Below are 16,597 nucleotides of genomic sequence, written 5' to 3' on the forward strand. Positions count from 1 at the left end.
CTGACAATCCAGACAGCTGTGGGTGACTATTCAAAAGAATCTCGAAACAAAAAAAAAAAAGAAAAAATCCACTACCAAAAAAACCAAACAACCAAACAACAACCTGGAAGGCCACATTCTAGTAAAAGTTATGCTCATTTAGATAGTAGGAAACCAATCTTTACATAGATGAGCTTTAAGCTAATTTTTTCCTGTCTAGCCTTCTGAAACTATTGAGGACTAGCATGGTTCACCCTATTGCTTACCAACTGGACTGGAGTATTACGTACTAGATTGGGATTCCAGTAAGTAAGCTAAAAATGACTATCTGAGCAGTCGGCTTGAGCTGGTAGATATTGAACAGATGAGTGGGAACATGGCTAGTTGACCATACAAATTTTTGTTCAAGGCAAAAGATACTATATGCTTTAAAGTAAGATATTTTTTTTTCCTATGTATAGATGTTTAGAAGGAACTTTTTTTTTGAAGCTGCATGCCCAAGCATTTGTACCTGTACTGACACAGGTATGAATCACATTTTGGCAGCAGCCCTTCTGGCCATGTGTCAGGTTTCACAAGAAGATAAAGGTGTGCTGTGGTGGCAAGTGGAAGTCCTGGGAAAAGGCACTCCATCCTACTGCTTTCTACTGTATTTGTTCCAAAGTTTCAAGTTACTGTTTTTACAAAAGTGTTTTCAGCATATGAAATGCCTTGAGCTGTTGGATCTCTCTCCCGTAATTTCGCTATTGGAATAGAACAATATATGTGCATTTAAATTGTAAATAAATAAATTTTGACTACATTTTCTTTACTCATTAAAAGATCGTAGGAGTTGGGACAGCTGAAGCCACGTCAGCATTTTAACTTGCATTCATACATCTTTAAAACAATTTAATTGTACGTGTTTGCACTGGCTGCTCTCCTACTTGAGTCTGTAAAAAATAGCTAATAGGATGTTAGATCCATGTTGTTCATGAGCTGTAGTTTGCAGGAGTGACTTCAGGTGAATTAGTTCTGGATGGTGATGTGAAGGTAGTGGAGGCAAAATATTTTTTTCCTTGTTTTCAGTGGAAGGTTAATATGTCTGTTAAAGCCATGCTTTCCTACTGGACAGATGTCTCAGATACTGAATTCATTCTAATCACTCAGGATTAAATACTAAAAAGACCCTACATCTTTACATGCCAACTCTGCATAAAGTTCCTCGGCTAGAATTTAACTACCTTAAATCCCAGTGCTGCTTTGTAAAGGTAGCTCAAAACTCCAGTTTATGTTACTCTTCACCATCTACTACTATTGCCATTATCTGTAGTTTTTTTGTTCAAGCTAACCTTGATCAGTGCAAGGATCCAAATATTCTCACTATTACTCAAGCAGCTGATGCAAATGTGGTGCAGCATTTGAAGTGTCCATTGTTTCAGCTATAATCTGGTGATTACAAGACTTAATTCAACTTAAACACAAAAAAAAATTGCAACATGGATGAAATTGGGTCTAATGATGTACACATTCTGAACTAAGATAAAAATTGCAGGTATATTTTTGAACTATGTATCACTGCTAGACCACCAGGATGGCTGCACCAAAATTCAGTATCAAAGAGTCCTGATGTTAGGCTTACAGCTTTGGAATTCCAAGTACTACTAATTAACATCAGTCTGTATTGCAATACTACTTTTTAATTTCTCTTTTTATTCCTAGTCTTGCTCCCTGCTATTTATCGTTCAAGATACAGTTGCTGCCACAACTTCTGCTACAGAAGAGGAAGAAGGGGTTGGTTCCATGAGGTTTTGGATGGTTATTTTCTAGTGAACAGCCCAGAAATTTAGAGAGGGAAGTTTCTGACTGTTGAGGTAACTCCTAATGTGTGTTCACTGAAACAGTTCAGAAACAAATGCTGAAGAGCTTGAAACTGAACATTTCCAATTCAGAAAGTTTCATAAAGCCTATCAGAATTTGACAAAATACTCATAAGCTAACAGGCAAGAATCATCAAATGTTAATAAAATTTTTAGTGACAAGGTGCTTTGCTGATTAAATTCTTGCCACAGTCTGATACCACATAAAATACTTGAAAGGAAAAAAGGTTGGTTCTGTCTTTAAATAATTTAATGTAGCACAACTTCATTCATTTTATTCTGCTAATAATGACAAATCAGGTAGCTTGTTCTGCTAATAATGACAAATCAGGTAGCTTGTTGGGACCAGATGTCTTCTGGAATAACAACTGAGATAGCACAGCAATCATTTCATGCAAATATCCACCAGAATTAAGTTGGAAATGACTTTTGAATTGAAATGGTTTCAAGTTTAACTTAAAAACGTGTTACTTCACCGGCTGGTTCTGCAAAAAACTCATTTGATCCGTTAGCTCTTACCATTTTAATACCCATTCTGAAGAAGGAACAGTACTGATGCATAGCTTGGGTGCCTGAAATGAGTAGGTAATCATTACCCAGTGAAAACATGCCCTGAAAATATGCCCACAGTTTATGAGGGTGACATGTCATCTGTGTGGGAATCCAACTCTAGGTAGGTAGCAGCTAAACCATACTGCTCAGAGGGTTGTGATCAGCAGAGCAGAGGCTAGCTGGAGGCCTGTTGGTAGTGGTGGTCCTCAGGGGTCAGGACTGGGTCCAGTCCTGTTCAGCATCATCAGTGAGCTGGATGAAGGCACATAGGGGACCTGCAGCCAGTTTGCTGATGATACAAAACTCAGAGGAGTGTCTGATAGACCAGAGCTGTGTGGCCATTCAGCAAGGTGTGGACAGGCTGGAGAGCTGGGTGGAGAGGAACCTAATGAAATTCAACAAGGACAAGTGTAGAGTCCTGCATGTGGGGAGGAGTAACCCCCTGCACCTGTACAGACGAGAGGTTGACCTGAAAAGCAGCTCCATGGAGAAGGTCTTTGGAGCCCTGGTGGACAACAAATTAACCATGAGCCACCAATGTGCCCTTGTGGCTACGAAGGCCAATGGTATCCTGGGGTGCATTCAGAAGAGTATGGCCAGCAGGTCGAGGGAGGTTCTTCTCCCCCTCTACTCTGCCCTGGTGAGGCCACCTCTGGAGTGCTGTGTCCAGTTCTGGGCTCCCCAGTTCCAGAGAGACAAGGAACCACTGGAGAGAGTCCAACAAAGGGCTACAAAGACATTTAAGGGACTGAAGCATCTCCCTTATGAGGAGAGGTTGAGGGACCTGGGTCTGGTTAGCCTGAAAGAGAAGACTGGGAGGGGATCTTACCAATATTTATAAACATCTGAAGGGTGGGTGTCAAGAGGATGGGGCCAGTCTCTTCAGTGATGCCCTGCAACAGCATAAAGGCCAACAGGCACAAACTGGAACACAGGAAATTCCACCTCAGCACCAAGAAAAAAAAAGTTTACTGTGAGGGTGACAGCACTGGAACAGCCTGCCCAGAGAGGTGGCGGAGTCTCCTTCTCTGGACACTTTCAAAACCTGCCTGGCCACATTCCTGTGTAACCTGCCCTAAGTGAACGCACTTTGGCGAGGGGTTGGACTAGATGATCTCCAGAGGCTCCTTCCAACCCCTACCATTCTGTGATGTGAAGTGTTTCTGAAAGATCACTGGAAACGGTTTTCCCATTTTTTCCAGATCCATCTCTTCCCTTTTATTATAAGTCATTATTGTTTTATCCTCCCTCCTGTTTCTTGCAATGGCTTTGAAATTTTAGTTGGATTTGCTTTCTAATTTCTTTTCTTCATTTGTGTCCGTCTCTGTTAAAACACAGTAGCAGAGCAGCTGCACGTTTCGTGTGACTGCACCTGCAACAGGAAATTGGAGATCAATCAGAAGAATTGATCCTACTTCAACTCTAATTACACAACAGGCATCTGGCTAATGAAAGTTTGTTGTCAAGATTACTGCCTCACTTTGCTTAAGGGAAACAAATGATAATACAAAAAGTGTGTTCCACTCAATTTTTAAAAACAGATAATGTTTAAAGCTGTGCTGTTGATACCCAGGGTGTTTTTCTTCTTAGGCACCCTGCCAAGTAACTGCAGTAAAATATTTTTCCTCCATAATTAAGTGTAAAATTGGTAGAATATTAAAACCCAAACAGCACACAGGAAAGTGACAAGGATGAAGTATTTACATATTGACTAGCTGCTGCAGCACCACATCCTGCTGCATACTAAGCTGAGCTATGAACTCTCTGCATCCCTCATCATGGTTTTCTCACGTTGTAACAGTAACAACAGTGCACTGCTGGAGAAAAATGTATCACTTAACTGCAGCAATCCCATAGAAGGCAGAATTCCATCTGTGACTGACACAAAATCTATACATCTTCAAACGGTGATTCAGTAAAGCAAGCAAGATAGTTAAAGCGATTCATTAAAGCAAGACCGTTAGCTTGCATTGCCAAGAATGTTCAGCCCTTTTACTGTCATCAACCTTGCTTAAGGAAAAGACTTTTCACGTATCTGATTAAAAAGAAATGTATAAAAACTAGAGACAAAAGTTTGTAGAATGAGGATGGTCTTTTAAATACACAGTCAATAAAATCTGGATGTATTGGCTATTGCTGAGCAGCGTTTGCACAGTATCAAGGCTTTTTTCTTTTTTTTCCCAACCAGGGGATGGGCAGGAAGTTTGAAGGGGAGATGGCCAGAAGAGCTGACTCAAACCAGGCAAAGAGATATTTCATGCCATATGATGTCATGCTTAGCGATAAAATGGGTAGAGAAAGAATTGTGTGCATGTAGGGGGGCATCTTCGACATGGCCACTGCTTGCAGACTGGCTGTGCACCGGCCTGCTTGTGGGAGGTGGTTAAGTGTTTGCCTTGGCAGCCGCAGGGTTTTTTTCCCCCTCTTTCCTTCACTTAATGAACTGTCTTTATCTTGACCAACAAGTGTTCTCACCTTTGTTCTTCCAATCCTGTCCTTCATCCTACTGGGAGGGTGCTGGTGCGCAAGCAGCTCTGTGAGTACTTAGTTGCTAGCTGGGGTCAACTAACCACAGAAGCCTTTACATCAACAAACCAAGAGTCACGTATTTAACTCTCCTCTTTCCTAACAACATCTCCATCTACAAAGAAACTTACCTAAAATCTTGTTGATAAACTGAGGTCTCCTTGATGCAGGTAAATAGACTCCCAAGAAAAAGACTGGAATTCCAGACAGAGCAATGGCAATTCCAATCAGTGAATTTATAGTGTCGCTATAGAGTGGCACTACCACCAGAAATAACGTGCATATACAGAATATTATTGGGAAAGCCACACTCAGCTGGAGACAGAAAAAGAGAACAGAATGTTATTGAAGTATTTGTTGTCTACAGTCACAAGTGTTTTGGTTACAGTTACAGATTTTTCCCTCTCAACCCCACTTTGTGAAATTGTTGGCTCTTGCTCTTGTACATATGGCTGTTTGGAACCATAAGCAAATTGCAGAACTATTCTTGAACAGAACTGCTGCTAAAAATTGCAGAGGTAATCAAGTATGGTTAAGTGTGCTGTGTTGAAAGAAACTGTACAGCAGCATCAAATGTTTTTAGACAAATCCAATGAAACTCAGAAAACAAGAATGAGTTTTTCATGTGGAGTATCAAAGTATGAGAAGGTGGTGAGAGAATCAGATACTGAACTGAAAACACCATCACAGCCAAACGTGCTCCACATTGATAGAATTTCAGCATTCCTAATTAGAGATTTCTAATCCACAAATAAAAGTTAAATACTCTGTTAGCCTACTGAGGCATTTTGCAGTTGACAAAGAGAAGGGCTGTTCATCAAACAAACATACAATAAAAGCACACTATTACAATAATCTCTGACTCTTATCCAGCAGGCAAGCTAGCTTCCATGGTACAATATAAAATGGAAGCCACGTTTTATGTCCTGATCAATTTGTAACCTTTAGACATAACACGTATAGTCCAGATTTTAGACAGTACTTGTACGTTATGTGGAAGAGAGGGGGTTTTAAAAATTCTGTATTAAGTAAATATTACCTTAAGAGGCCTGGGTCGATCTGGTTCCTTCCAACGTAGGTATAATTGCCCAGCAATAGACAGACCAACAAAAAACCAGTAACTAAAACTGAAGTAATTAATAAGCTTGAAGACATCTTCCACAGCCAGGTAAACAAGGGTCATTGCACACTGTCACAAAAGAACAAGAGTGAGATGAACAACAAAAGTTTGAAGCTTACTATTTATGCTGCTTTTTGCCTTAAAGTAACACCTTATACTCCTTGGTGTTTGGCATGATTTTATGCCTCAATAATCAGTGTCTCAGAAATCACCTTGATGACAGTAAATCTCTTTTTTCTCTCTTTTTTCCTTTTTTTTTCTCTCATGATTTTTTAGATGTTTTCCTTTAAATAATTCATATAGTCACATATAAACATCCGAAAAGAAAAGCACTAACTTACATTGAAGAGCAGTGCTGGCACAGGTGTGAACCTCCCTACGTGGATCATTGACAAAAGATCAGGAAGGTGACCCTCTCGAGATCCTACAAAAAACAGCCTGAAAAAAAAAAAAAAACAGTAAGTCAGAAAACAGATGTTGAGGCTACAGCTGAGAGAGAATCCATTACAGAAAATGAAAGAACAATACTAGTTAAAATAACTATTTACACCACTGAATTTCCATCTTTTAGACTGGACTATGGATTCAAAACCCTTCTTGTAAAGATGCACTGTACAACCCCCATTAAAAGATATATATGCTTTTAGAAACGTGCTGTTAACACCCATTTAAAATAGAGCAATTCTAAAAGTACAACAGAAAACATCTACAGTAACCAAAATAAATTTCTATTAAAAGAACAAATCTAAAAGCTAGCACTGAAAACACTCCAGCTTATAACAGAATATTTTTCAATGCCATCCAGAAGAGATTGTCAGGTCTCTAAATAGAGGTCACTTAACACATGCTCAGAAACCAAACTCACGTAATTTTATTATCAGCTGCAAACTATTCTGTATTGATTGCTTCACCAGATCACATCCATATTTGTTCTCAGTACAGAGACGTGGCACATACATTCAATGGACAGGAAGAAACTCAAAATGCCTGAATAAATCTATTTAAAACCTTCACTAGTCACATCCACGATCAGTGCTCAGAGGAAAGCATCTACACTCTATCCTAAGCTTTTTGACTGCAGCTTAATAGGAGGAGCAACTTTTAAAACTTTTTACTTGGAAAAAAAAAAAAAAAAAGATTTAAATGATTCATTTTTAAAAGTAAGTTTTAAGAAAATACATTTGAAAACAAGAACTTGCTAAAATTATCTTATCAAATAAAATGGAAGATAACTGTAAGTAATCAGAAGACCCGAGGACTCAAGACACAGACAACACTCATTTGAACTTTAATTGTACTCTGCATACAGCTAGGAATGCTTTAGGGAAATAAGGCAGTGTTAAGATTTATTTATGTGGGTTTATTTTATTGTGGCTATTTGTTATAGGTTCAGTTACAAAAGTATTTTTGCCACTCTCATAATAGATGAGCATAACAGTAACATGTAAATACTATTCTGAACGTTTGTCAAATACCTTGATGATGCTAGAATTGAAGCATTAAGGCCACCAAAACAAGAAAAGGCTACAGCAATGGGAATTGTCCAGCTGAAGATACCAAATACCTGGTCAGCAAATGTCTGATAAAAAGGAAGAGAAAAAGGAAATATGAAAATATCTGCAACAAAGCATACATAAACCAGTCAAAGCTTTTGCAATAAGTTCATACGTAAGAATAGTAATATAGTATGGACAATCCATAATGCAGCACGAAGAAGCACACAGCTTTTTTATTCATTTACAGATTCTAAACAAGCACAAACTTCTTTAGCCAAGCACCTGAACTCACATTTTCTGCTCACAAAAATAATGCTTACAAAGGAAAACAAAATGTTCTAATGTATTTTATTATCTACCTGATCTACAGAACTCTAGTGTAACACAGTGGCTACAAAGAATCAAGGACAAAACTATCGTTACATATCCAAAATGGGAAGTGCCATATTGCAGATTATAAACACAGTCACCAACACACCTACTGTTTATAGGTGCTATTCTAGGAGTCTATTTTATTCTCCTTCTTTTTCAGTTTCCTAAGTCCCAACTTTTGCTTTAGCTCCACCAGCAGGGCTCGACTCTTACAACATGGCAAATGACGGAAAGTATCTTATTAGCAGTCATTTGTTAATGTTGCTAGACAACATTGCAGGCCATCTGTGGTGACTTTCCATGATCAAGCTCTGAAACCAAGAAGCCAGGAGCATCAAAGTCTGACAACATACAGTGGCAAGAGTGATCAATTGCCAGTGGTCTGGGACCTATAATGAAAATGGGTAACAGTGTGCAAGATAGCACCCTGGTCAACTCTGTTCAGCCTCCTGGATGGAGAAAAAAAAAGGTAGAGAGACTTAGAATATCAGAAAAAAAATGTTTGAAAAAATGAAGACATTTAATACATGAAGACTGACAGCTATTCTAAATCCCATCTCAGTCTGAGCATTGTACCTGTCTGAACATCAGCATATGCTCAGGCTGTGCTCAGAGGATGTGGGTGGAAGCCTTCCTATCCCAATTCTACCTACGCTGGTACCTAAATAATTTCCATGATTTCTTTTACAGAAGCAAACTAACAGTCATGGCAGCAAAATGACCATGTCTATATTAGACAGCATGAAATCACTATGGAAACAGACAGGTACATACTCGTGTGTAAGTGGTATTCAAACAAATGCCAGAGGTTTTGTGAGTATTAGAACAATTCACACCTCAGCAAGTAGCAGTAATCTACACCTTTTTATGAACCTTTGTCTAAATCACTTTCTTAGCTCTCTCTTGATCGATCTCAATATCCTCAGACACAAACCCCATATATACTAGTTCAGCTTTCTGCAGGTCTGTCTTTTCTATTATAAACATTTTCTTCAGTTTTTAATATTTTAGTATTTTAAAACACCCCTCCCTTGACCTCCTCTTTAAACTACTGGTCTTCATCATAACATTTATGAGCTAAGGAATTCAGTCAAAGTGGACTGACATTCAGCCTTTATTTGTAGCATATAAAGTTACCTGGATTTAACAGTTGTCAAATTTTTATTTAATTACTCCAGGAATAAGATCACCATGAGCAGTGTGTTACTATCTGTTTTCTGAATGTTTTTGTAGATCAAAAAAGCCTAAATTACTTAATATAAATTTTTGCTTTTGTGAAATGAGTGATTGCAGATCATCAATCTTCAGAAAGTGAAGAAAAATTTACTGACATAAAACAAAGCTTGGCCAGCTAAAGTTTCCTGTTCTTTGTCTGGGCTGACAAAGTGCTTTGTTCAGCACATTATCCAGGTTAAGGTTGAGAATCCAACTCTGCTTAGCTGTGCACCATCATCTATACTAAAAAGCAAAATTTATTCCATCCTTTTGTGTGATTTAGTTGAGCTTCAGCAAAGGCAGATGCGATTTCCTGCTGCTAAGGAACAATGCAAAAACATAATCACTGCAATGGGCACCCTGCCAAAAGGTTCAGAGTCAATGCATCAGCTGTGTTAGTCACCCCAGTTCTTAGTGAAGCACCTCGCTTGCTGAGCTCTTTTAGTTTACATGTATTAGCATAGCTTCCCTCAAAATGGAGCTTCACCACAGGGATGGAGAAATGCACAGACACGGAGTCCCACAGAAATTATAAAAATTCACAGGAGATAAGTATAAAAGAACTAATCCATGTATGAGTTGTAGTCCATGCTGAAATCAGAACATCAATTTAGCAAAAGACTGTGCCATAAGAAATGCATTCTGTACACCATGGATTACCCATTTTCAGTCAACTGAAACTGAACAAGCAACTAGTCATTTACATTACCATACATAAAAAATTTCTGCTGCTCAAGAACAAATAATTACTAGAACCCACAGTGCTTCTCTCAGACCCTTATTGTATCTAGATGCAGCTCTAAGAAACCTGACTTCCCAAAAGCAAAATGTAATTCATAATGAACTAGTGAATTAGGATGACTTCTCCAGAACAAGAATGAGGACAAGAAGAAAATTCTAATAGGCAATTGTTGTAATATTTTAAAGGATGATTTAAACCTGGACTGATGATTTCCAAAGCCAAGCAGCAAGTGAAATTCCTAGACACCAACCTTAAAACAGCTAGAGGACTTTTTTTTTTTTAAATCTATAAAGCTAAGATACATGACTCACTCAACAAGATATTAGAGAATTAAGATGTTTAGTGAGGTTGCCTAAAGGATAAGCATTTAGATGAGTAATATTAACAGCTAGAGTTAAAGAAGAGAGAGAAAACGCATGAATGTCATCTTATGCTGCAGGTTGCAAATCAGCTAATATGTCATTTGGAGAAGCTTCTTCCCCCAAAAGGCAAGTGGGCGTTCGCTCTCTGCAGGCACTTCCCATTTCCTTTTGAAACATCTAGTAATGGGCCAGTGTGGAATTCCAGGCGTGGGACTAACCTCAAAGTTCATTTCTGTCCTATGATGGAAAGTCCAATCATTCTTAGATATGCTAATGTTGTGTCACACATCCTGGAAAAGAGCACTCGCTCTTATGAGCAGTGAAGTCCACAAAGAGTTTGGGCAAAGCTTTGGTATCACTGCCACAAACTATACACAGATCAAGACATTACAGATTCAGTGTATTTTGGATGCAAGCTATATGATGCATAACAACTGCTGATCCAGCTCAAAGTCTAACGCATTAATTTCCCTAGATCTCTACGTGTCAGACTCTTCAAGAAAGAATCAACTAGTAACAGCCTTTACCAAACACTGCCACGTCCAATGCACTAATGTTTCAGTTGGGGTTCCTGAGAGAGCAAAGGGTGGAGGACTAATTTCTAGAGATTAACTTTATCCTGAGTGAGCTAATGCAAAACAGAATTTTAACTGAGGATGATCTAAAAAGTTCAGCTTGGTTTGCCAAGTAGATCCACCTGCAAACTGATCTTTCAGGAAAACAAAGTTGAAAGGTAACTGAAGTTTGGCTAAACTTTCTAGTGATAACAGCTAGCTTAACATGACAAGTATAGACCCGCCTGCCTTTATGCAGGTGTTTTCTGATAGGGTTTCACCCTCATTTCAAACATAAAAATCAGCCAAGTTTGTGTATTGCTATGCAGACAATAAACATACTTTTAAACCTCAGGGTACACATGTACAAGCCTTCTACACGCTCATTTTAACAGATGCCAAGAAACGCCTTCTCCAAGGCTGAGCCATGCTCTCTTGTGAACAATGACAAAACCAAAGATCTCTACAGCGTCTCTTGTAGAAAGTGTTACAGAAGTGTAAGTAAAAGTGGCCACAATAAGCATTCAACTATGTGCATATGTCAGAGGGTTATTTTGCATAAAAAAGGGCAGAGAAAAGTACAAAAAGCAATCAAGTTATCAAGCACATACACCACGTGCACCGCACCAAGAGAAAAAAAAAAAAGGGAGAGGGAGAAGAATTAGTGGCTACTTTCTGCTAAAACTGCAATTGTACCCTCACAGATCCTCCAGAAATGAGCCAGACCTGGGTTCTGCACAGAGCACCTGACCAATTCCTCTTTAACTACCACTACTTCTGGGAGCAGTGAAGTGCATTTATAAAAACAAGTGAGCTGGCAACAGGGGAAAGAATGGAGCATTCGCAAGGGTATGCAGAGGATGACAGAGGAGCCTACCTGGAGGCAGCTATAGCAGAAGCATTTAGTCCACCATAACAGGAGAAAGCCACCACTATGGGGATGGATTTCTTCTCAGGTTTCTTCTGAGAAAGTCTAAAGAGCAAGAAGGATTAAGAGATTAAATTGTCATCTCTGCTACAGTCTGACAAGTCCTGTAGTCCAGACTTGAACTATAACTGCTTCTAACAGCTAGGAAACGGTAAGAGAATTCAGTGGCTGACAGCACCTGCAGTTACAGATAAAGTCCTTTCATGCCCTCCCATCCACTGAACATCTAAGATACACACATATATACACACACACACACTGTAGGAAGACATGCACCTGGAATTGTTCCTCTTATTTCTGAATTTACTTTTTTTGTTCTCAAACCATCAACAGGGAATAATAATGAAGGAAGAAGCTTCCAGCTACACACTTCTCAGCTGAATGGCCCTTATTTTGTCACAACTCAAATATTACATTACTCCCAGAAGAATGGTCACAAACTGAATCACAGCTTTGTTTCAAGACATGAATGACTGATTGAAGTATATTTTCTTTTTATCTCGGGTTAGTTTGATCTCATGATCATCAGCTGGTAACTTGTGAATGGTCTGTCTGCAAGAACACTTTTTTTGTCCTTTCAAAGGTCCAAACAACAGCACTATACAAACAGGTTGAACTAAAAGCAGCAGAAACTGCTGCACATAAAGAGTTGCCACAACAAAATACACAGGATACTGCCTCACACCCAGTAATTTAGGCACATAGACAATTACAAAGACCAACATTTATGTTAAGAATCATGAGAAACATTTCATCCCTCTTAGGTGTACACAAAAAGTGCACATAGAGGCACACAAAAAATGCCAGACTACGCTGAGAGCATGTGAAGCTGTAAACACATGCTAGGCTGGCAAAGCACGAAACGGTATCCATCAGACAGATAAATGCAAAGAGAATGAGGTCCAACATGAATAAGGAACTTATGCCAAACTCTATCCAAAGATGTTCCTATGGGAAAAGCTTAGAAGGCATTTACAGAGCCTATTTATGTAGCTCATTTCAAGACCCTATCACACATACGAGCTCTTCTAGGCCCAGCTCTATAGCATTATCCTGAAAGTCATATAGAGCAGTAAAGACAAGAATATATATGAGCAATCTGACAAGTATCTTGGAAATGCAATCAATTCTGCTTTGACATTTCTCTTGAGGCAGAGTGTAAATACATTCCCACATTACAGGACGACTTGTCGGTCACAACTACAGTCTTTTTTCTCATTTTTTAGCCTCTCAGGCCTTTAAGGAGCTACTTCCTACACAAAGAAACTGATTTATGGCAATCAAGAAGCTGCACACGCAGAACAGCTGTTGAGTAGATGAAGTTTTCTTCAAATGATTACATTTGTCAAGATTACATTTGTCAAGACACTGTGTGACACCTATTGAGTTTGACCAAATTAGATTTAACATCACACATATTAAAGAAAGGAAAAAAAGAGTGCACACCAAGTGAAAACTGAGTCAGAAAATTGTAAAGGTGCAAAAGAAAGCAATGTAAACGTTCTGGTTTCCTGCAATTCTTGCCTCTGCCACCATTATGTTGACTGATTTTATCAGGCACACAAAACCTCTCCCTGTACTACTGGCAACACCTTTTCTTATAGAAAAAGGTACCAATCAAGTGCAAGATCCAGCATGAAATTCTCCCTTCATCTTTAGGACACTCAGTACAATCTTACGGTATGAGAAAACAGCATTACTCTACTGCATTAATATATTGCATGTCTACTGCATTTAACATGTCTCTTCTGCAAGGCCCACAGTAAGGTTACAGATGTCAGCTCCAATAGGAAAACACTTGCATTTATGTCTTCATGGAGGTGCTGAAGATACTTATCTAAATCTTCTCAAGCGTTTATCCTCTTAGAATTTTTAATAGCTAGCTGTAGAATAAGGGTTCAGTGTTTTCTGAAGTCTTATACCTTTCTCATATTGAAAATATGACGTAGCACTCTTTCAAGTTCTGGCTCAGTTTTCATCTTGGCCTCCAAGGCTGGAGACTCCTACATAACCACCAAGAGGAGTGGTGCATCGGTAGTGAATTATGGCGAGCTCCAAGAAAGAAAGCAAACGTGTACTGAACAGCTCTCTCCAAGAAGCAACTGCCTGTCCCTAATGAAATGTTCTTCCACTGTCAGGTACAGAATGAGCATTCCATCCAAAGGAACTTTACTGGGAAGTGCCAGTGCAAGCAAAGAAGGGAGACATCACACTGGTGGCCAAAGACAAGCAGATTTTCCTCTTCACAAAAGAAGGGAATGACTGGCCAAATGAAGGAAGAGAAGTAATACCTAAGTGGTCTAAGAGTAACTTAAGAACTTCTGGGTGAATCCAGTTAAAAGATAGACTCGCCACTTGTTAAAACTATACACCGAAGAAGAATAAAAGCAGGTAAAACACACAGCCTCCCACATTTCTGGTTCTCTGTGGTAGAGGGCATGTCAAGTCAAAGCAAGTCTGCTCTAGAATGTGAGTACATCAGGGTAAATTGATCAATGCTGGACTCGCAAGATGGTATTCAGAGATGTAACTGGTATTACATACCAGTATATGCAACTGAAGTCATTATCCTCAATCTACTGACAAAGCTTTACAGCTCCAAGAAAGATGACAACCAGCTATGCAGGACAACCAACTGTTTGCTTCAACCAGGAATCATTTTTAGCTTTTCTAAGTAAACGAAGTAAGCTGCGAAATATCACCTATTGTTTGAACTCAATCAAAAAAACTCAGATACAACCAAACACAGGAAGCAGGTAACAAGCTGTGCACTGGCAGCCAGGATGTTCTTTCCTGTTAGAAGATGAAGTGGCCCAGAAAGTGCCTGGGGAGCCAGCTGCCCTCCTCAAAAACAAAAAATACAATGGAGGTCTCAGATGAAAAAAAATAGTTGTTCAGTAACAGAGGAAGGTGAGACAAAATTTCTGACAGAAGTCAACTGTGAAACTCTTGACAGTAATCTTGGAAAAGGAAGCAATTTTTACGTGATCAGCAACTGTTTGAAGAGCATTTACAGAACGTCTAAGGTAGCTGCTGCTTAAATTACTTCAACAAAAAAGAGCTTAAAAAAAACACATTCGTTTTAGCCCAACACTTGGATTATACCACAATGAAGCTAATACTTCTGTATCATTAATCATTTTGCTCTGTATCATCCCTTGATAAGACTTCTTTCACTTCCCAGCCACCAAGAGAGACAGTATTCAAGGTGATGTGCAAAGAAACACTATGACTACGCTATAATATACTACACCATTAGCATTTCTTTTACTTAACAATTTTTACTCCCATCACTTAGAAACTAGAAATAGCTTTCCCCTCCCCTTTCCAGCTCAAAGCCTCTTGACTGAAATGACTAGGAGAAAGCTAGTCCATTCCTTCCCAAAGTAGCAATAAGGAAAGTTTAAATTTAACTGCCGCTTTACTACACAAAAGACTCGTAACATGCAGCAATATTACTACCATGTTTCTTTCAAGAAAATCATTACTGTAACTTTCACCTTACAATTACAGAGGGCAATAAGGAGTCTATAGTAATCTGCATCATATATCACACGCAGAATACGTGAGCAGGTCAAAGTGGCTCTTTTTCATCAGATTATTTTTTTGAATGGCTTAATTCTCACCTCCTTTCTTCATTCATCCATCTGTCTATTGCAATGCCCTAAGTCTTCTTAAAGATTCCACTGAGGATAAAACTCTCTTCAAGAGAAATTGCACCATGAAGATTTTTACATTTCTGTATTATATGAGGGGTCTCAAATACAGGTCATTACAGTCATCAGCTTTTTTTTTTGTTTTCTCCTCTATTCACTAGAAAACTATGGGTCCATTATAACTGTTTCAGTTTGGATTGCAAGTGCACTTTTGAAGCAAATCTCCCAATTACTGTCAGTTAGTGGTTTTCAGCTCACACTGCTTAGCATCAGAACTAAAGGGATCTTCCCTTTTAGAACAGGCAAAATTGGAAGGTGAACTTCCTACTGTGCTCCCCTACTGCAATCCCCACCACAGAGAAGCAATCAGTCCATGAGACTTCATTTGAGGCAGTCCAAAGTAAAATATCCCCAAAGTATGTAACAGATCTTTAGTGCCAGCTGTTCCCCTCTACAGACATCCTTCCAGAGGTCCATGATACTAGTTAATGTATTAGTAGATCAAGCTTAAAGTTTGTTTCATAAAACTAGGCAATTAAATTCATATCAGCAATGAAAAGGAATCTTTAATGAGTCATGTGTTAAATATTAAACTTCAGCTACACCTTTATCATACCATTCTAAAAGTGATCTAAGTAGTGGCAATCAGAAGACCATTGTTTGCCAGTTGATGAGAAGTCTCAGCAAAAATACCTTTAGATAGAACATTAGTTAAGCTTTTAAGTGCAAGTGTTTTGACAGTCCTGAGAGCGAGTGAAAAAGCAAGGTTCGAGACTTCCAAAGTCATTCATTCGGTTAAGTTCCGTTAAAACTAGCAAAAGTAGTAAACCACCCAATAACTTTGGAAATTTCAAACATATTTTTTCATTCTCATCCTGGTAACCCAGTATCTCTGCAGGCAATAGGATTTATTAAGGAGCTTGTAACATTCTTACAACATTCCTTTTTTCTCCTCCATGTTTGGATGCACCCAATACTAGAGAGGAAGATCTGATCTGTCCAGTTCTGAGTATTACAATTCCATGTAAAATTACACAGCATATGTATATATGTACGTGTACACACACACACACAAAAAAAAACCCAAAACAACTATATACTCACTTTTGGTGCAGAATAATGTCAAAGAATAACAAAATTAAGTGTATCTAAAAATCATAAAAATTTAGGCCTGGGTTTGACACGCGTAGTAATGTTCAGGCATCCATCATGCCTCCTTTACCTGGCCACCCATTC

General features: G+C 38.8%; 1 protein-coding gene across 1 annotated transcript in view; it reads right to left on the reverse strand.

Annotated features, from left to right (window-relative positions):
- Positions 1-3,578: 3,578 nt before the first annotated feature.
- Positions 3,579-16,597, reverse strand: part of SLC7A6 (solute carrier family 7 (amino acid transporter light chain, y+L system), member 6) — a 23,227-nt gene continuing 10,208 nt past the window's right edge. Inside the window, exons 5-9 of the mRNA XM_008944710.1 lie at positions 7,512-7,615; positions 6,378-6,474; positions 5,956-6,105; positions 5,048-5,231; positions 3,579-3,762 (exon numbers count right to left, since the gene is read on the reverse strand). Coding sequence (XP_008942958.1) covers positions 3,668-3,762; positions 5,048-5,231; positions 5,956-6,105; positions 6,378-6,474; positions 7,512-7,615 — 630 coding nt within the window. The 3' untranslated portion in view covers positions 3,579-3,667. The remainder of the gene's footprint in view (positions 3,763-5,047; positions 5,232-5,955; positions 6,106-6,377; positions 6,475-7,511; positions 7,616-16,597) is intronic.

Source organism: Merops nubicus, unplaced genomic scaffold (assembly GCF_000691845.1).
Source record: "Merops nubicus isolate BGI_N331 unplaced genomic scaffold, ASM69184v1 scaffold8267, whole genome shotgun sequence".
In the NCBI taxonomy this organism is placed as follows: domain Eukaryota; kingdom Metazoa; phylum Chordata; class Aves; order Coraciiformes; family Meropidae; genus Merops; species Merops nubicus.